Raw genomic sequence first — 21,866 nt, 5'->3', positions numbered from 1 at the left:
ACATCATTTTCACTGTTGTCTTCCGGAAGAAGCGACTGCAGCAGATATTCAGCGGAGCCTCTCCAACCTGCTGTAACAGTCCCTCCCTGTTCACGCCATACACTTGGTGCTTTTAATTTTACTGTTTCTATACTATAGGGAGTCGCTCATGCATCTATTACTAGTTGCCTTTGAACGTATTATTCCCAATGACTTTTCTACGTACTATCTATGAGAGTTGCGTATTCGGATTTCATTGATCTGTACAACAGCAGTCTAGCCTCTCTCTCTCTCTCCCTCTCTCTCTCTATCTCTCTCTCTCTCTCTCTCTCTCGTCGTGTCCCAAAGCACTTTGATAAAATTTGCATAGTTGTTGTATATGTTTTCTTCAGCTCTGTAAGCTCCGCACTCCAAGATGTACCACAATGTCTAGGAGTTTTCTATACTGTAATACACACATTTTCTGCTTTTTGTAAGGCAGTTGTAAGTGTCGATATGCTATGCAAGTTACGCCGTGGTCAGGATCTTCTGATATTTGACCATCAATTTATGCACTTAGTTTTTCCCAGTTAGACTTTTAAAATTTTTAACGAAGTTGAATATGTTCCTATCCCATACTCCTTTGTTGTAAGCCAGAACCAACAAATCTGTCATGATCGCACGGTGGTCGCTTCCAGCAGCATGCTGAGAGGTTCTTCTGGAGTTGATTTTGTTATCTTCAAACCGATTTGACAAGGTGATACCATTGTTCGTTCGGTATCTGTTTTCGTACGCGGCTGGACAGTCCGCCCTGTTCAGCACATAGAGGTTTAATTCATTAATTGCGTCCTGCGCTTGTATTCCACGCTCATCCATCACACGACTTTACCATGCCGCGGATTTTGTGCTAGCGTCCTTCGCTGTAAAGCAGATATGTGACGAACGCTGTACATAATGTGTCGCATTTCTCTGCCTATTAATACACTCCTGGAAATGAAAAAAAGAACACATTGACACCGGTGTGTCAGACCCACCATACTTGCTCCGGACACTGCGAGAGGGCTGTACAAGCAATGATCACACGCACGGCACAGCGGACACACCAGGAACCGCAGTGTTGGCCGTCGAATGGCGCTAGCTGCGCAGCATTTGTACACCGCCGCCGTCAGTGTCAGCCAGTTTGCCGTGGCATACGGAGCTCCATCGCAGTCTTTAACACTGGTAGCATGCCGCGACAGCGTGGACGTGAACCGTATGTGCAGTTGACGGACTTTGAGCGAGGGCGTATAGTGGGCATGCGGGAGGCCGGGTGGACGTACCGCCGAATTGCTCAACACGTGGGGCGTGAGGTCTCCACAGTACATCGATGTTGTCGCCAGTGGTCGGCGGAAGGTGCACGTGCCCGTCGACCTGGCACCGGACCGCAGCGACGCACGGATGCACGCCAAGACCGTAGGATCCTACGCAGTGCCGTAGGGGACCGCACCGCCACTTCCCAGCAAATTAGGGACACTGTTGCTCCTGGGGTATCGGCGAGGACCATTCGCAACCGTCTCCATGAAGCTGGGCTACGGTCCCGCACACCGTTAGGCCGTCTTCCGCTCACGCCCCAACATCGTGCAGCCCGCTTCCAGTGGTGTCGTGACAGGCGTGAATGGAGGGACGAATGGAGACGTGTCGTCTTCAGCGATGAGAGTCGCTTCTGCCTTGGTGCCAATGATGGTCGTATGCGTGTTTGGCGCCGTGCAGGTGAGCGCCACAATCAGGACTGCATACGACCGAGGCACACAGGGCCAACACCCGGCATCATGGTGTGGGGAGCGATCTCCTATACTGGCTGTACACCACTGGTGATCGTCGAGGGGACACTGAATAGTGCACGGTACATCCAAACCGTCATCGAACCCATCGTTCTACCATTCCTAGACCGGCAAGGGAACTTGCTGTTCCAACAGGACAATGCACGTCCGCATGTATCCCGTGCCACCCAACGTGCTCTAGAAGGTGTAAGTCAACTACCCTGGCCAGCAAGATCTCCGGATCTGTCCCCCATTGAGCATGTTTGGGACTGGATGAAGCGTCGTCTCACGCGGTCTGCACGTCCAGCACGAACGCTGGTCCAACTGAGGCGCCAGGTGGAAATGGCATGGCAAGCCGTTCCACAGGACTACATCCAGCATCTCTACGATCGTCTCCATGGGAGAATAGCAGCCTGCATTGCTGCGAAAGGTGGATATACACTGTACTAGTGCCGACATTGTGCATGCTCTGTTGCCTGTGTCTATGTGCCTGTGGTTCTGTCAGTGTGATCATGTGATGTATCTGACCCCAGGAATGTGTCAATAAAGTTTCCCCTTCCTGGGACAATGAATTCACGGTGTTCTTATTTCAATTTCCAGGAGTGTATATGGTTTAACGTTGTGTGAACTTTGCACGTAAATGCTCGTTAGTGTTAGTTTACGGTGTGAGGACTTTAGAGTTACTGTTGCAGCATGTTCGTCACAAAGTTTGGAACTTTTTTTCTTGAATACAAATTTTTTGAAAAGTACTGTTTTTCATTTGGATCACTTACAATTGTCCTTGCGTGAATTGGAAACTGAGGAAATTGTCTCCCAATCTTCTACTAACTTACTTATTTCAGTCATTACTCGCGCATAGTGCACAGCATTTATTTTTAATGTCCGCATATGTCAAGAATGTCGAGTAAACACACGAGATTTCCACAGACAATGGGAGATATCAAAACAGGTCTGACCACGCGCTACGACAAAGTCTGGAAGTTCGTTCCAGGTCAAGAAGCTTTTTTCTCCTGGTGAATGCTTGTCTCTGGATTGTCGTAAGTTAGTTGGCAGGTTGTTCACTTTCAACTGAATTTTGTCAATCACTTCAGAGATCGGAAAAATCACAGTCATATTTTGGGTGTGCCATTTGAGTAATATGACGCAGGTCTACTTTCAACGTGTTGAGGTCCTCTAGTCTATTTAGACGAAGATTATTTTCAAGATATTTATGCATGTCTTCTAATTTCTGTTGGATGTCTGCAGCTGACGTAAAATCCTTTGAGAGCAATTTCAGATTCTCGACAGACTGTCGATTACCAGGCGCAGCAGCTTCCGGTGATTCCGCTCCTCAGTGATGACTCCATTACATAAGGCGTGAGAGAACGTTTGAATCTCCGAAAGACGAGCACCGCCTGTTTCTCTAAGCCTTCCATCTTCCTTCTTTGTCTCTCGTTTTATCACATTCTACGCCTGTTTCACAGAAAAGAGCTGTTCGCCTAACAAATCGTTTTCCGTACCTATAATTTACACTTTGATCTACTCGAACGTTACGATTCTGCCTGTCTATTTTCGGCGTCTCTCGTAAATACGTTGGGGTATTTGGATTGGGTGGTATCTGACATGTCCTAATATAATGAAGCCATAGTGGCATCGTAAAGAAATACAAATGCCATTATAGCTTCCTTATCCTAGGAGATGTAAAACAGATCTGAAGATGGTCATCGTTGACCGAAATCGGCAGTCTAATGACGCAAATTTTTTTGTTATCAAATAGAAAAAATTTATTCGACACTTCCTGAACCACTGATTTATTCCGCGTATATGGCGCCGATTGTGTAATTTTTTAAGAAACAGGAGTATTAGGAACATTAATGTTGTGAATTTTTGCACAATATTCGGAATTATGGTAGGCTTAAATGTGGCTAACTGTATACTAGTAAAAGGTACAGGCCTTACTTCCCAATGAAAAACTTTTCTGTTTACAACACCATAGTTTAGTAGCAAATAAATCCTCTTTTTAAATTTGACTGAACGTTATGAAAATCAGGTATTATGGAATAAATCTGAATCAAAACGTAGCAAAAATCCTGTAATGGTATCACTTCTTTGTCAGAGAGAACTCGCGCTAATTTCTGGTCAGTTGTTAACAATATTCCTTTATAAACAAGAAATATAATTAACACTCTTTTCTTTTCTTCTACCGAATTCTTTACATTAATGTGTACCTGACTGCTTGTCTTATTTTTTTTTTCTTAATCTCAGAGTTAATTATAAGTGCACAGTTAACAGCATATCACATTATCCAAGTTGACACTTTTTCTGTCTCTGACTTAAATAGTTGTCAGTGCTTTCTTGTAGCCTTTTCTTTTCTTTTTCTTTTTTTGTTCTTTCTGCATAGTTTAAGCTCTAACTAGAATGTACATTAGCCGTCCGGAGTGGCCGTGCGGTTCTAGGCGCTACAGTCTGGAACCGCGAGACCGCTACGGTCGCAGGTTCGAATCCTGTCTCGGCCATGGATGTGTGTGATGTCCTTAGGCTAGTTAGGTTTAAGTAGTTCTAGGTTCTAGGGGACTGATGACCTCAGAAGTTGAGTCCCATAGTGCTCCGAGCCATTAGAATGTACATTAAAATTTATTTTCCTTCTCTGTCATTCCCATTCGTTGCCTTTCAACCCCCTGTGTTCTCCAATCTTAAAAACTTGGCCTTTCCTGCCATAAAGAAGTCAATTGCCACCCAAACGTTAGCCCTGTCAATTACAAATTTTAGTAACAAATCTCATCTGCTTCAGACGTTGGTGAACAATAACCATCACTAGAAATTTGTTACATTAGTTCGTGGATAACCGATGCAGCACTTTCATTAAGTTGAAAATAACTTTGTCACTAGTTTTTCTAGAGTTCTTCGATACCATCAGAGAAGAGAGTAATATGACTTTTTTCTACATTAATTAAGTTACACAACCACTGAACTACGTGATAAACAACGACTGTAGCTTCCGTTTCACCACTTTGCAATTGACGCTTTATCAGTTCAAATAACGTGCAAGCCATCAAACACAAGAAAAGGAACAGTACCCTCTCCCAATAGACAACATTCTTCCAACGGATAGCTACTTCAAACGAGATAGTGATCAGAAATTCTACCGATTAAACACTATTCCCATTCAGGCATCTACGTAAAAGAAATGGTTCAAATGGCTCCAAGCACTATGGGACTTAACATCTGAGGTTATCAGTCCGCTAGACTTAGAACTACTTAAACCTAACTAACCTAAGGACATCACACACATCCCTGCCCGAGGCAGGATTCGAACCTGCGACGGCAGCAGCCGCGTGGTTCCGGACTGAAGGGCGTAGAAACGCTCGGCCACCGCGGCCGGCTTCTACGTAAAAGGCTGGAGACGTTATTAACTCGAAGATCAACTAACGACCACTTTAATTTTACTCAGCCGATGGTTCCTTGATCTTGAGTCTCTCATGCTACGATACTAACAGCCGATTACGATTTTGTGATAAACAGGAATTTTATCCGAAAAAAAACATTTAGTTGGATCTAATCTGTACACACAGTGCTCGTATTCGACTCCAATAAGTTCACTTCACCGTAAAAGATTTGGTGACTTTACACAAACGACTCGCCCATCTATCGACTACCGAACAAAATCTCAGTTGTTTTAAAAAATCAAAGACAATGCAATAGCGTTACTAAAATGTTTGACAATAGTAATACTGTAGATAGTGGACGTCTGTGCTTCATCTAGCGGCCACCTTCGATGCCGAGGCTACTCCTTGACATCCGCACAACTTGGTTTCGTTACCACTATGCAGCCAATTCCTCGTATTACCTTACAATATCGACTTAAAAACATCTGTATTAAATCAACATATATATATTAAAAAGGATGACAATTTCACATAATCGACAACAACAAAGTTAATTTCCCTTCCACTTAAATGCTATTTTTCACGTGACGCATTATACTCCGGTTGGTCTCGTGACACTTTCTGCAGGAAAACACGCTAAGGATGTAACCTAGCAACAAAAAAAATATGTGTCACATTCACATCCAGTGTAACTTCCCAACATCTTACTATTCCGTAACGTCGCAATAATAACGTGACTAATCTCCCAATAAAAAAGTGACTCATATATAACCTTTCAATAATTAACTCACTGTGAATCTAAACTGATAAATTTGGACGTCAGCAGTGCTGCGTCATGGCCCTGGAAGATCATACTGAATAAATGGAAAATTCTTACCTCAATGAAGTCACCGGATAACGCGTATACATCTGCTCCTATAAGAAATTTTTCTGGCACAGCCCAGTGCAATGCTGGCCGCAAAATTTGTCGTGTATAAAAAGAAACAACTGATTTTTCCTTACGTTAATCGGGATGACCATGGATTGCAGAAATTAGTAAATTCTTTAAATTCAGATGAATGATTGTCAAAAAGTTAATTTCATAAAAAAAGATTATTATTAAAAGATTTTTTGAAACAGTTGCATGGGACTTGATATAACAACAGTACAAATTTAGTTTAACAAACTACATATGCACGCGGCTGCTTTTACCTTATACTACATCGCTCAGGCACCGCCATCGCTCCCCACGACCGGCCTAGCCAACTCCATACACCAGACTGCTAGCTACTACCACTACTACCACTGCTCTTACTGCAGCCAACACTGCTCTCTGGTCTGAGATTCTCTTATAGCTTACATATCGCAGGCAACGCGTGAGCAATACATCGAAATTACATCTGCTCGAGTGCGCTAGCAATAAAATCCTTAGTCATGGACCTCTTACAAGGAACATTGTTTCAAATGAGAACACGACACTGGTTTTCCCCACTATTCAGCCACCTGTCGATTCCAGAAGAGTCGAAAATGACGTTTTGTTGAAGAAGAAGAAGAAGAGGCAAATGGCGCAGTTTAGTCATCCTGATGATTTTACTTTCATTGCCAAAAGCCATGAAAACCAGTACACCTGTATTAATTTTGTAATTTCTTCTCAGTATTTTGCTTTACGATTTGATCGTTGCGCATTGTATTTCTGTTACGCGGAATTTTTTGTATTTATATCGTGTGAAAAATGTACTAGAAAGGATTTACAGAATTTTTCGCTTAGCTAAGGAACGCTATTCCAGAGGGTCCGCAAGATGCTATTAGAATAAAAAATATATTAAATATATTTCGTATGATAACAGATTTTTTGTTTTGGCCGCTCAATATTTTTTCAATAATGAATATGTCAATGTTTTTTGAAGTACCAAAAATAGAAGACGTATAAAAAGACTCTTCATTTGGCTTTTTTAGGTACTTGATACTGTGATATGACAAAGTACCAATCATGCCCGATGAGGGGGTCCTCGAGAAAATTTTGTTGGGAACCCCTGGTATAGACTGAAGCAGCGACTGAAAATTTATACCAAGGCCGGGAATCGAAGTCAGGTCTTCCGCTTACTAGGCAGCTGCGCTAGCCATTAAGCCACAGAGGTTCGCTCCACTGCACGTATTACCCTGGGACCCCTCCCTCCTCGATCCAAATTCTCAGTGTCACCTCACTGTACTTTAAATTCCCCCTACATACGAACAGTTCTGTTAGCGTGTACTGCTGAATTTACACTGAGGCGCCAGTGAGGATTGGATCGAGGACGGAGGCGTGCCAGGATAATCCGTGCAGTGGTGCGAACCTCTATGCCAACGTGGCTTAGTGGCTAGCGCACCTGCGTAGTAAACAGAAGATCCGGCTTCGGTTCCCGGCCTTGGTACAAAGTTTCACTCATCGCTTCAGTCTACACAAAACTATGCCCTTACTTTGCCACAAACTTCGCCAAAGTTCATCAGCTGAGCAACAGCTCGGTAGTAACATGTCCTTTTCCACTGGAAAATATTGGATACGTGATATGATACAAGAAAGTACCAAAATGGTACTGAAAATTTGCATCGTTAACGAATATGTTCAGTTAGAGGCGGTCGTTTAGGACATAGGCCCCACTTGAAATTATATACTTTCTCATTTGTTTACTCAACTGCAATAGCTTTTCTTTCACTAGTCTTCTGACTTGTTTAATGCGGCCCACCACGAAATCCTCTCCTGTCCAACCTCTTCATCGCAGATTAGCACTTGCACCTAATGTACTCAATTTGCCAATCTTTACAGCTCTCTCAAGTGTCTTAACTCACGTCCTATTCGGACTCTTCTTCCTTCCAGTATTTTCCACATGTTCCTTTCCTCGTCTATCCACCCGTAAATTTGTCTGCAACAGGAAAATATATGGGATTTAATTAATACAAAAAATGCGGAAGGCGGTATTTACATAAAGACCTCACTTATTTATTCAGAGGTAAAGTTACAGTTCAGAATATCGAGTAGTGGCTCCCTGGATGATACATATCGTGAGTCTTTGTATGGCGCCCAGAAACGAAAGACGGCTATCTCTTCTGCATCAGTCAAAAGAGGATACAAGCAGCAGCGATACACGTGCTCTGAGATTAGCATCTTACTACAAAAAGATCATCATGAAACAACATAATCTCCCGTGAAACTAAACGGAAAAACCATAGTACTGACGGGGAAGACACATATCAAATAACATGTTCGCACTAATTTGCTCATCCACTGTTACTGAACTTACTGATTTTCATAAATGTTTTCGAGCAGAAGTTCTGTAGACACTCATACACAAATATTTATTAATATTTTTATTTATTTATTTATGTATTTATTTATCCTGGCAAGACCAGGACCATCCCCCCCCCCCCCCCCTCTTACATCAAAATGGTTTAAATGGCTCTGAGCACTATGGGACTTAACTGCTGTGGTCATCAGTCCCTTAGAACTTAGAACTACTTAAACCTAACTAACCTAAGGACATCACACACATCCATGCCCGAGGCGCCGCATCTCGTGGTCGTGCGGTAGCGTTCTCGTTTCCCACGCTCGGGTTCCCGGGTTCGATTCCCGGCGGGGTCAGGGATTTTCTCTGCCTCGTGATGGCTGGGTGCTGTGTGCTGTCCTTAGGTTAGTTAGGTTTAAGTAGTTCTAAGTTCTAGGGGACTGATGACCATAGATGTTAAGTCCCATAGTGCTCAGAGCCATTTTTGACCCATGCCCGAGGCAGGATTCGAACCTGCGACCGTAGCGGTCGCGCGGTTCCAGACTGTATCGCTTAGAATCGCTCGGCCACTTCGGTCAGCTCTTACATCCAAACGGTCATTACAAATACGCTGTGTTCATTACCACACTCGTGTTTAGTAAGTCTGATAGTCGATGTAGTATACAACAATTAGAATTAAATGTAACACAACCACTGAAAAAGGTACTAGCTACAGTCGAAGAAAAAAGCAGCTTATATTGACCATGAAATCTAGAGCAACAAAGACGAGTAGAGTAATTCTTTTTCCATAGGCCACTTGATTCTTTTACCGAAATGATATGGAACGAGTCAGTTTTCAGGATATGAATACATGTTTAGTGCGAACATTAATGAACAAATTTTTTAGTGTTATTCATGCAACTACATTCGTTTTGTAAGCTACCGGCTATTAAATAGAAATTTTTCTAGGAATAGAAGTTGTTTATGAAGAATGATTTTAGGTTATATTTAAGACTTGCATTTCTACGTAAAATTAGTGGCACACGCAGCAATGGATGTCAGAGAGGAGGGGTAAAGGGAGGGAGTGAGCGAGAGAGAGACAAGAACGTTGTGTAACACGGGAAATAAAAAGAGGGGGTGGATTTTGGCATGCATGATTGAGAAACGAAAAGAGAAATACGTGTAACTGGGAGAAGATATAAGCATTTACACTTCTGTTTGAAAGATGAAAAATGGCCATACATTAATTTTTATGGATAATGAGACTGACAAAATGAAGTGCTTCCGTTTTTCTCAAATGTAACAGGGCGCTGAACTGTGCGCATGGTGCAGGGTAGCTTTGTCTAGAGGCGGACATCAGTAACAAAGAAGGAGCTTTTGTTTCATGAATGGACACAACTAGCATAGTACATAAGTGAGACGTTGGGTTGTGACTATGACGAGATGATATGTAATTGATCTCCGATGCCAAGTACTGGCGTGCATGCACAGTGAGGAGCCTATGAAGCAAACACTCCGTTTGGTAGTCACGTATCTTTCCAACCGCAGCGATACTAACTGGGGGTGTGAAATACTGACATGAACAAATAGATGTTGCAGACGTAACGCACACAAGCATAGTGTTAGTTCTATCCGTCCAGAGTTTTCACTACTCACACGTGTTAAATCATATCTCACTGGTGTTGTTTCGGTAGAAAGAGTCATTGTCCAAGTTTACGTTTCAGATCTTGTGGAAATATGTTCCGAATCTTCTGAAAGAAATACGGGTAACCAGAAGACTTCCCGCACTTGGCAACAGTACTTTTTGCGCAGTTGAGGTGCTCATCCAAAGCTACACTATTGTTTGGGAAAAGTGAAACACAGCGACCGAGGGAAGTGATCAAAATGAAATTTATTCCACCTATTAAAGACACGACACTAAGCACATGGTTAGCATTACAGATCTGTACATGCACTGTGACTTGGAAATTCAGCACGGAGGAGCACAACCATATGCTGCAGTTTGAGCCCTCGGCGTCGTGGTGTGGATTCAAAAAGCGCCTGAAACATGCTGCTGGGTAATACTCTGCCGCGCGGTTTGTAGGCGCGTCCACAAAGCATCAACGCTGGCTGCTGGGGGACCTGAACGAACAAGTTGCCGACCGACAACATATCAGACATGTTCGCTGGACGGTAGGTCAGGGACTGGGCAGGTGAGGGAAGCAGTGGTACCCGTCGTTCCTCGAAGAAGGCTTGCAGATTCCTCGCCACTTGCTGCCAGGCGTTGTACTACTGAAATATGGCAAGTCGAACGGATTGCAGGAGCAGCAGAGTCTCGGTCATCACGTTAGGACAAGTCGCAGCGGGAGTCATCCAAAACCAACACATTTTTGCCACTCAGCACTGCAGTGTCGGCTCTCACGTGCCCATTGTAGTCAGTAGCTTTGGTCGTTTCCAGTCAATGGAAGCTGACGCAATTGCATGCCAGACACCAGTCCAGTCCGCAAAAGACGGAGTCAAACGTCGACGCAATCATGTCAAGATCCGCTGCAGTGATCCAACATCACGCCAACACTGTTAACGAAGCTGTTTTACCCATTATGGCCAAGCAGACAATATGGAGGTCATCTCGCGCTATTGTGATGGTTCAAATGTCTCTGAGCACTACGTGATTTAACTTCTGAGGTCATCAGTCCCCTGGAACTTAGAACTACTTAAACCTAACTAACTTAAGGACACCACACACATCCATGCCCGAGTCAGGATTCGAACCTGCGACGTAGCGGTCGTGCGGTTCCAGACTGTAGAGCCTAGAACCGCTCGGCCACCTTGGCCGGCGCTGTGGTGATATTGTGTCGCCCAGTAGCCAACCGAGCGAGGTGGCGCAGTGGTTAGACACTGGACTCGCATTCGGGAGCCGGTTCAATCCCGCGTCCGGCCATCCTGATTTAGGTTTTCCGTGATTTCCCTAAATCGCCCCACGCAAATGCCGGGATGGTTCCTTTGAAAGGGCACGGCCGACTTCCTTCCCCATCCTTCCCTAATCCGATGGGATCGATGACCTCGCTGTCTGGTCTCCTTCCCCAAAACAACCCAATCCAGTAACCTTTCGGTGCTGTGTATGGCCTCTGCACAGGCCCCACATACGCCTCTCTGTTGAAACTGGTGCCTTGTACGAGCCTCAGTGTGGTGGAACGACAGACCGGCCTCCAGTCCGAATGCACTCAGCATACCAATATTCCATCCCGTCATGACGGCGAGGCATAGTGGCAGTTGATTCCACGTTTCCACTGCGCACGACGGCTCCGCACCAACGGAGCGCTGCGTAAGACTGACCTGTCCGCTCACACAAGAGGGCGCTGATAGGCCTTCGTGCACGCCACCTCTCTGCCTTTTAAGTCAATTCTTATGGTTACACTGTTCTACACGTCCTCTTATTGTGGAGTGTTTTAGACCATTGCTTCTGAGTGTTTCTCTTTTTCCACACAGTAGTGTACATTCAGGTTCTTCACTGTTTACTGATGTGATATTCGGATATCGTTGATGAAACTAGGAAACAATCATTCACGGAATTCAGAACTAATTAATTTCCGATGGGACACTATAATTACTTGGCACTTATTTGCATTTAGTTTAATTTGCGCCTATGTGGCCATTGATGACAGATCAAATCGTCATTCATATGGATGAAACTGATATCTTTATGTCTCTTACCCGACCATTATATGTCAGACAGTTTATGCAGCACTGAGACTAGGCTCTGCAAATGAGGAACCACATTTTATGTCCTGCAGGCGCCGCAGCCGGCCGCGAGCTGGTCGGGCGTTCGCGACGCCCTAGAGGAGGGGTCGGCCTGCACACAGGTGCCGCTTCCGGATGTCTCAACGGCGAGAGACCCCGGCGACGAGGACTGCCTCGTCCTCAACTTGTACGTGCCCCTCAACACCACTGAGCCGCCCCCAGTGTACGTCTGGATGCCGGGAGGCGCCTACTTTGTTGGCAGTGGCACCGTCGCTCAGTATGGGCCAGACCTCCTCATAGAAGAAGGTATCGCTGCGGTCACTGTCAACTACCGCCTCGGGGCTCTAGGTGAGACAACCTTCACTTATGGTGCTTAGTCACAATGATCCATAGTTGACAATAACGTCTTGCGAGATAGCAGTGCTTGTGTTATTAAGAAGAGCGAAGCAATGTTCCTTGCGGGTCTGGCCATAATTTGTGCACGGATGGGCGAAGCTGTGAAGGCGACAGTCCGCATAAAACAGGAAATTCGGGGTAGAGTCCCTGTCCGTCATTGTCGTCATTCCAATGTACAGTCGATGTTGGTTGATATACGTAGCTGTGAATACTTTTCCTGTATTTGTTGATGGCCGTAGTAGTTGCAGTGCCTGTTCCATTGGACATGCATGCATGTCCGAAATAACTTTGCGTCGTGCTTCTTAATAACACAGGTACTGATATTTCGTATTTATTCGCTAATACCAGGCCCTCGATTCGCAATAAATACACTCCTGGAAATTGAAATAAGAACACCGTGAATTCATTGTCCCAGGAAGGGGAAACTTTATTGACACATTCCTGGGGTCAGATACATCACATGATCACACTGACAGAACCACAGGCACATAGACACAGGCAACAGAGCATGCACAATGTCGGCACTAGTACAGTGTATATCCACCTTTCGCAGCAATGCAGGCTGCTATTCTCCCATGGAGACGATCGTAGAGATGCTGGATGTAGTCCTGTGGAACGGCTTGCCATGCCATTTCCACCTGGCGCCTCAGTTGGACCAGCGTTCGTGCTGGACGTGCAGACCGCGTGAGACGACGCTTCATCCAGTCCCAAACATGCTCAATGGGGGACAGATCCGGAGATCTTGCTGGCCAGGGTAGTTGACTTACACCTTCTAGAGCACGTTGGGTGGCACGGGATACATGCGGACGTGCATTGTCCTGTTGGAACAGCAAGTTCCCTTGCCGGTCTAGGAATGGTAGAACGATGGGTTCGATGACGGTTTGGATGTACCGTGCACTATTCAGTGTCCCCTCGACGATCACCAGTGGTGTACGGCCAGTGTAGGAGATCGCTCCCCACACCATGATGCCGGGTGTTGGCCCTGTGTGCCTCGGTCGTATGCAGTCCTGATTGTGGCGCTCACCTGCACGGCGCCAAACACGCATACGACCATCATTGGCACCAAGGCAGAAGCGACTCTCATCACTGAAGACGTCACGTCTCCATTCGTCCCTCCATTCACGCCTGTAGCGACACCACTGGAGGCAGGCTGCACGATGTTGGGGCGTGAGCGGAAGACGGCCTAACGGTGTGCGGGACCGTAGCCCAGCTTCATGGAGACGGTTGCGAATGGTCCTCGCCGATACCCCAGGAGCAACAGTGTCCCTAATTTGCTGGGAAGTGGCGGTGCGGTCCCCTACGGCACTGCGTAGGATCCTACGGTCTTGGCGTGCATCCGTGCGTCGCTGCGGTCCGGTCCCAGGTCGACGGGCACGTGCACCTTCCGCCGACCACTGGCGACAACATCGATGTACTGTGGAGACCTCACGCCCCACGTGTTGAGCAATTCGGCGGTACGTCCACCCGGCCTCCCGCATGCCCACTATACGCCCTCGCTCAAAGTCCGTCAACTGCACATACGGTTCACGTCCACGCTGTCGCGGCGTGCTACCAGTGTTAAAGACTGCTATGGAGCTCCGTATGCCACGGCAAACTGGCTGACACTGACGGCGGCGGTGCACAAATGCTGCGCAGCTAGCGCCATTCGACGGCCAACACCGCGGTTCCTGGTGTGTCCGCTGTGCCGTGCGTGTGATCATTGCTTGTACAGCCCTCTCGCAGTGTCCGGAGCAAGTATGGTGGGTCTGACACACCGGTGTCAATGTGTTCTTTTTTCCATTTCCAGGAGTGTATGTCCTTCCTCGGAATATATGTAATGTATGAGTGCAGGTTGTGACACATGGACGACGACGATTGGATTTTTGGGACTGGCCGTGATTGGTGCTCAGCTGGCCGGAGCGGTTATGGCAAGCGCTAGCGAAAGCGAGAGATCCGGGTTCGAGTCCCGGTCCAGCACAAATTTTCATTGTTGTCATTCCAAAGTACAGCCAAAGATGGTTAATATTCGCAACTACGCATACATTTCTTGTAAACGTATTACATTTTTAGTTTGTATATGTGAACAACTCCAAGTAATTAACATTGTTAATCTGGCTCTTTGTGTTCATTTTTAAAACCGCTTGTCATATTCTTCAATCAGCTTCTTCACCATAGTGCTGTAGCTCTCACTACCTTTGTCAATTATCGCCTATTCATCAGCGACTAACAGAGAGGATAGTTCATTGACTGCCGCAGAAATTGCCTTCGGCTTACATTTATTTTTCAGTGTCTTTAATACTGCTACCAAATAAATGTTAAACAACAGAGGAGGCAGTGGGCAAGTTTCTCGAACCCCTTCGCTAATTTGGAATTCTCTGATGGAACATTACCCAGTTTCACTGAGCTGTTGGTGTAAAGATGTAACTGCATTAATGTAGGGTATTAAGACGCCATTATTCCTCATGCCCAGCCACTTCTCACGTAGTGCCACTTACTAAGTCTGCGAATGTTAAATGGACTGTTCGCTCTCTTTCAATATATCAAAGACAAACATAACTGACTATATTATAGTAGATGAAACGATCAGCGTGATTTAGATATTGGGGATTTTAGTATTAGATGCTATTCTTTTAAATATTAAGTATAGCTATACAAGCGAACGAACAGATTGTAGAAGATATTAAAAATAACTTTGGACAAGGAAATATCGTTATACATATGGGTGGGAAGTTTGGGATATAAGGAACAAAGAAAAATTAGCTATTAGCCATAGAAATAGATTACTGGAGACGAAGTGCTGGAATCTCAAGGTTAGACGACATCGTAAATGAAGAAATAGGAAAATTATGGAAGTTGAGAGGAACATAATGGATGATGCATGTCACTCTGGCAAAAACAGGAACACAACTCAGAAATCCAATATTTAGGAATAACGACTTAAGGAATTCTATACAGCTTCCATTGAAATAGTATAATCTTCCTTTAAATATCATGTAAGTATTGTTGGCATCAAATTCCATTATACTTTTCGTGCAAGCTGAGGCATATCACACGTATTTTTCAGTGATACCAAACTAAAACTGCCGTTTTTTAATTTGTGTCACTTATCTTGCCGGTGTGTGATATGTCAACGAAACTCTGGACTTTTGGAATCCCCAATAGGAGATTGGCAGGACGGTAAAGTACAGAGATGGAGAAGGGATAAACGGTATTAGCTGTAAATAACTCGCAAAATAAAAAAAATAAACCAAGATCCTTACTATTTCCTGCACATGCATCTACAGCAAACCACTGTGTGGTGTGTACTGGAGATAACACAGTAAACTAATAATAGATTTCATCTCTTTTCTCTTCCACTCAGTGATGGTGCATCGGAAAACAGCTGCGACAAGGCGTTGTTTTTTTCTCTGTTTTTACCATTATGATCGAGACGTTGAGCCTGTGCTTAATGGTACCTTCTCACTATTTTTTGTGCAATGTTTTATGACTTAAAGCACGTTTCTTATAATAACGTCTCGCTTTACGGTTGTTGAGCATTTTTGTGAGGCACTAACAAAAAGAGTCCGTGCCTAAATATGCATCTGTTGTTTAAATGTTCGTAATCCACCTAGGTGGTGTTCGCTAACTACCGGACAACTCTTACGACTTGACGAGTAGGTATTTTGTAAGTGGTTGGAATACACTTCGTTCTGGTTCACACAAGCCCATAAAATATCTTCCCCACAACCAGACGTATCTGGTTATTCCAGTGATACTTCAGTGGTGATACTTCTACGTATTCGACGTTCTGATTGATTCCAGTGATTGTGCGCTAATCTAGTCAGTCTGTTAGCGTGCATCGAAGGATCAGCGAACAAGTGATGAACAATAAACTGGAAATGTGATAATAAAAAATCTGTACGAAGAAATGATGTAATATCAATAGGAAATTTTCTAGGCAGTAACAATTGTGCTGGTAATCACGTAATGCTTCGAAAGAAGGAATTTGCGGTGTAGGTGTGATTACACAAGGGTATTCTCACAGGCGCTGGACATTTGAATCCGTGATCTAGGATTAGCGTCTTTGACTGGTAAAAAAACAACCACTGCTTAAGCAGTGGGAGACTGAGCCAAATGGCGAAACAATCAGCAATGATCAACGGCATGAGGATACAGAAGGCAGTGGAGACCACGGCATTAAAGGCGCATGATATGTATCAACAGAACATATGACCGGTAATTAAATAAGTATCATGATGGTCTCTCCAATGGAAAAGATTCCAGATTAACCCCCATTCGGATCTCCAGGAGGGAACAGTCAAGGGAGAGGTGACCATGAGAAGAAGAGGGGGCAACCAACTAAAGGATAACATTCTATGTTTCGGGATATGGAATATCAGAAGTTTGGAAGTAGTAGGAAAGCTAGAAAATCTCAACAGAGAAATGTGAAGGCTTAGACTATATATAGTGGAGGTCAGTGAAGTCAAGTGGGAAGATGAAAGGGATCTCTAGTCATCCGAATACAGGGTAAAATCAACATAAGCACAAAATGGATATGAAAGTAGAGCAGAGATTGAGCTTCATCTACATCATACTCCGCAAGCCACCTAATGGAGTGTGGTGGAGGGTACTTCTGGTACCTCTGATTCCTCCTACCCTCTTCTAATCGCAAATGGCACTTTGGGGACAATGGTTGTCAATAAGCCTCTGTATTGTTTCTAATTTCTCGAATTTTGTCATCGTGGTCATTACGCAGTATGTAAATGGGAGGATGCAATGCGTTGTCTGACTCTTCCGGAAAGTGCTCTCTCCAAATGTCCATAGTAATCCTCTCCGTGATGCACAACGCCTCTCTTGCAACGTCTTCCACTGGAGTTTGTTCAGCATCTCGGTAACGCCCTCCCGCATATTAAACGATCCCCTGAAGGAACGCGCCGCTCTTCGTTGGGTCTTCTCTATCTCCTCTATCACTCATACTTGATAAGGATCCCATACCGATCAACAAAGCTCAACGATGGGTTATGCAGTACTGGCTTTCTTTTCCTATGTATGAGCAATATGTTACGTTTATTTACGATCAGGTTCAACTACCAGACCAGAGCCGGCATCACTCATCAATCTTCTGCAAGTCAGTCTGCAAACAGATACTGTCTTATGATGTTTCTACTTTTTTATAGACAACAGCATGATCTGCGAATAGTCTTAAAGACTATACGGCGCCTTTTACTAGATCATTTATACTCTTAGAAACAGTACCGGTCGTATCATGCTTTCTTGGGTACTCCGGAAATTACCTTTATATTTGTCGATCTTATTCTGTTTAGAGCGACGCGTTGAGTTCTATCCGCAAGGAAGTCCAGTGGCAAATCTGGTCCGATGCACGATAAGCTCGTATTTTCTTCACTAGACTCCAATGCAGGACAGTCACGAGTTCAGTGACAGGGTTGTTCGACAGCAAACCAAGGCCGACAACGATAGTTCAGGTACACAGGCCGACGAGGCAAGTAGAAAAAGAAGAAACAGAGGAAGAATTTGAGGAGACTGAAGGTAATTAAGTATGCAAAGGCAGATGAAAATCTAATAATCGTGGAGGATTGGAACTTGGTTATAGGGGCAGGAATAGAATGACGGGGTTACGGGAGAATATGGGCTAGGCAGTAGGATTGAGAGAAGAGAATGAGTTCTACGATAAATTTCAGACGATAATAGTGAATATTTTGATCAAGAATCACAAAAGGAGGAGCTTTACTTGCAACATACCAGGAGGCAAGGGAATATTCCAGCTGGATCACATCGTGGTCAGATATGTACTGTAAGGTGTATCCAGAAGCAGATATAGACACTGATGATAACTGAGTTCTGATGAAGAGTGAACTGAAGATTAACGGAATGGTACTGAAGAGACAGTGTGAAAGGGAGTGGGATATGGAAGTACTGAGGAATGATGAGACGCATGTGAAGAAGACTAAAGATGTATATACTGCGATAAGGAATACCACACTAGGCAGTTGAGCTGAAAAGGAGGGGATATCTCTAAAGAGGGCAGTTAAAATGTTCGAAAGTTGTACATAGAAACAAGGAAGGTAATTTCGAAAAAAACCTCAGGAAGCGGAAGAAATAGTTTAACTGAACGACGAAAGAAGGAAGAACAAAAATATTAAGGGAAAGAAAGAAATATAACAATAAAACACACCTAGGAAGAAAAATAAATGGGAAGTGCAGGACAGCTAAGGCAAAATGGCTGCAGGAATAATGCGAAGAAATCGAAAATGAGGTGATCGTCAGTACGAGTGTCTCAGCACACACAAAAGCTAAAACACACGTTAAATTAAAAGCAAGGGTGATAACATTAAGAGAGCAACGGGAATTCCACTGTTAAACACAGAGGAAAGAGCGGACAGATGGAAATAATATACTGAAGGCCTCTATGAGGGGGCTGATGACGTGATAGAGGGAGAAATTAGAGTCAGTAAGAAAGACACAGGAACCCAGTATTAGAGTCGGAATTTAACGGCGCTCTGGAAGACTTGAGACAAAATAAGGCAAAATGGAAACTTATCATCTGAATCGTGGATCACGAAGTAGAATAGGTCAAGGAGTTCTGCCACGCAGCCAGCGATCCACGATGGACGGAGCAAAAAGGACATCAAAGTCAGACTAGCACAGGCAAAGAGGGCATTCCTGGCCAAGACAAGTCTGTTAGTATCGAATATGGGCCTTAATTTGTGGAAGAAATTTCTAAGGCTGTAGTTTTGGAGCACAGCATTGTACAGTAGTGAAACATGGACTATGGGAAAACCGGAACAGAAAAGAATCGAATCGTTTGAGATGCTACAGAAGAATTCAGGTGGGCTGATAAGGAACGAGGACGTTCTCCGCAGATTATGCGAAGAAGGAAACATGTGGAAAACATTGAAAAGACGAAGGGATAGGATAATAGGACATGTGTTACGGCATCAAAGAGTAACTCCCATGTTACTAGAGGGAACTGTAAAGCGTAAAAACTGAAGAGAAGACAGAGATTGGAATACATCCAGCAAGTAACTGAGAAAGTATGGTGCAAGCGCTACTCTGAAATGAAGAGGTTGGTGCAGGGGAGGGCCGCAAACAGGTCAGAAGACTGATGACCACCTCCACCCCCTCACTTTCTCAAAAAATAAAAAAATAAAAATATAGTCTACTCAGGTTGTGCGTGTTTATGGCGGCGGGCTTCAAGTGAAATACAGATTAAGTGGCAAGTGTGGTTTGTTGGAAGGTTGGTATAAATATTTTGGAGTAATATCGTGACAAAATGGGTTTTATCTTCTGTGGTGGGGTAAAACATATGGAGTTTTCCGTGTGGAGAGGTGTATTGACGGCGTGGATGGAATAGTCAGTTCCAGTTTTATAAAACTGGATTTTGCCTTACACTTTTGGTCTCGGATGACTGGTTACCAATACGTCCCTGGAGGCAGATATTAATGCCTCAATATTGTTTCAGAAGGCGATATGATATCCCCCATGAGTAAAGGGCGAGCGGTTCACAATTGTGGGCCATTGTCTGTTACCTGCCCAGGGTAGCCAAGATCGTTGACGCGTCGCTTCCAGGGCTCGGAGCGGGGAGTGTGGCTCAGTCTGAATCCACTTAGCGGATTAACGACGAGGGGTGTTGAGCCGGCCAGCTTGTTTGTGGGTTTCACTAGGTGAATACTAGGTGATACCTGTGCCCCACTTAAAATACACGTTAAGCAAATATCAAGACGGCAAACAAATCGCAACACCTAGAAGGAGTTGTGCAACATAAACGAAAGTTAGTAGACGTCTTTCTTTTCAAATCTCGCACCAGTCGCATAAGAGTGATGGTAGTAGCGCCACTATGAGGATGCAAATCGGGTTTGCTTTAAACAAACGCTGTAACGGCCGTGAGCGTTAGTTACCTTTGACATTGCTGTGGTGAGTTGATGTTGGTCAACAATAAATTTCCGGCGACAAAGACGCCATTATCAACACCGTAAAAGTGCTACGATAAGCTGGATCTTCCTTATGTGATACTGCAGAATGCGCAGGAGTGTAGCCACCGTACATGTTCAATCACGAGAATGTACAGTCGCAAAAGTCCGGACTCCACACGATCTCTTGGCACTACCTGGAGAGAAGACCATCGTTTTCGGTGTATGGCTCTGGCTCAACGTACTGCATCTGCAACAGTTGAGCAGCAGTTGGCACCACAGTGACACAACGAACTGTTACAGCTCGGTTAATTCAAGGGCAGTTCTGAGCCAGAAGCCTTATAGCGAGCATTCCACCGACCCCAAAGAACCGCCATTTGCGGCTTCAGTGGTGTCAAGCTAGAGCTCATTTGAGGGAGGGTGGAGGTCTCATGTTTCCTGAAGAAAGCGGGTTCTCTTTCGGTGCCAGCGATGGCCGTGTGTTGGTTAGAAGGAGGCCGACTGAGGGCTTGCAACCAACCTGTCTGGATGCTAAGCACACTAGATCTACACCTGGAGTTATAGCCTGGGGTGCGATTTCGTATGACAGCAGGAGCACTCTTGTGGTACTCCCACGCACACAGACTACAAACTTGTACGTCAGTCTGGTGATTCGGCCTGTCGTGCTGCCAGTCATAAACAGTATTCCAACAGGATAACGGTCGCCGTCATACCGCTGTTGAAGCTAAGCTCTACAGAGTGTCGACATGTTGCCTTGGCCTTCTAGTTCACCACGTACGTCCCCATTCGAGCACATGTGGCTCATCATCGGACAACTCCATTGTCATTCACAAACAGCTTTAACCGTCCCTGTATTGACCGACCAAGTGCAACAGGCATGGAAATCCATCCCACAAACTTGCATCCTTCAGCTATATAACGCAGTGCATGCACGTTTGCTTGCTTTCAATCAGTATTCTGGCCTTACACCATTTATTAATGTAGTAGAATTGCACATTTACAAAGGCTTGTCTCGCGCTTACATTAACCTGTGAAGTTGCAATTTTCATCACTTAAATATGTTACCTAGAATCACGTATTCCTGAAATTTCATTATGCTACATTAATTATTTTTTAGTGCTGCGATTTCTTTCCGCCAGTGCATGTAGAAAACTTTCACGCATTTTCACGTAGGATTAGCTCTATGTGCAGACAGATGGGACATGCGGTTTAATTTTGGGGTGTAATAAGAGACTGATGAAAGTTGTCTAGTCTCTTCAGATCGTTAATCAACAGCAGCAGCAGTCACTGCCTCTAAGCTATTTTTCATAACAGCAAAGGGTTGATATCGGGAAACCGCTGTGCATAATGGTACATTTGATCCTCATGTGTAAAGAAGTAATCAACAGTTGCGGGGATTTTGAGAATGCATGTACAAGAAACATCTGAGTAGAATTATTACAGGTGCTCATTGTGTTTGGCTCTGTAATTCAGGATTGGAGTTTAGTTCCCTTTCAACATTCTGAGCTATGATGTCTGGGTCTG

The 21,866-nt window shown here is 44.6% G+C and overlaps 1 protein-coding gene across 1 annotated transcript in view; it reads left to right on the top strand.

The window, feature by feature from the left end:
• The window catches only part of LOC124596419 (venom carboxylesterase-6-like), a 107,649-nt gene that overhangs the window by 29,487 nt on the left and 56,296 nt on the right, over positions 1 to 21,866 (top strand). The window contains exon 3 of the mRNA XM_047135550.1: positions 12,114 to 12,408. Coding sequence (XP_046991506.1) covers positions 12,114 to 12,408 — 295 coding nt within the window. The remainder of the gene's footprint in view (positions 1 to 12,113; positions 12,409 to 21,866) is intronic.

Source organism: Schistocerca americana, chromosome 2, assembly GCF_021461395.2.
Source record: "Schistocerca americana isolate TAMUIC-IGC-003095 chromosome 2, iqSchAmer2.1, whole genome shotgun sequence".
NCBI lineage: Eukaryota > Metazoa > Arthropoda > Insecta > Orthoptera > Acrididae > Schistocerca > Schistocerca americana.
Note: the sequence above shows the minus strand (reverse complement) of the source record. Positions and strands in the feature narration are given on the sequence as shown.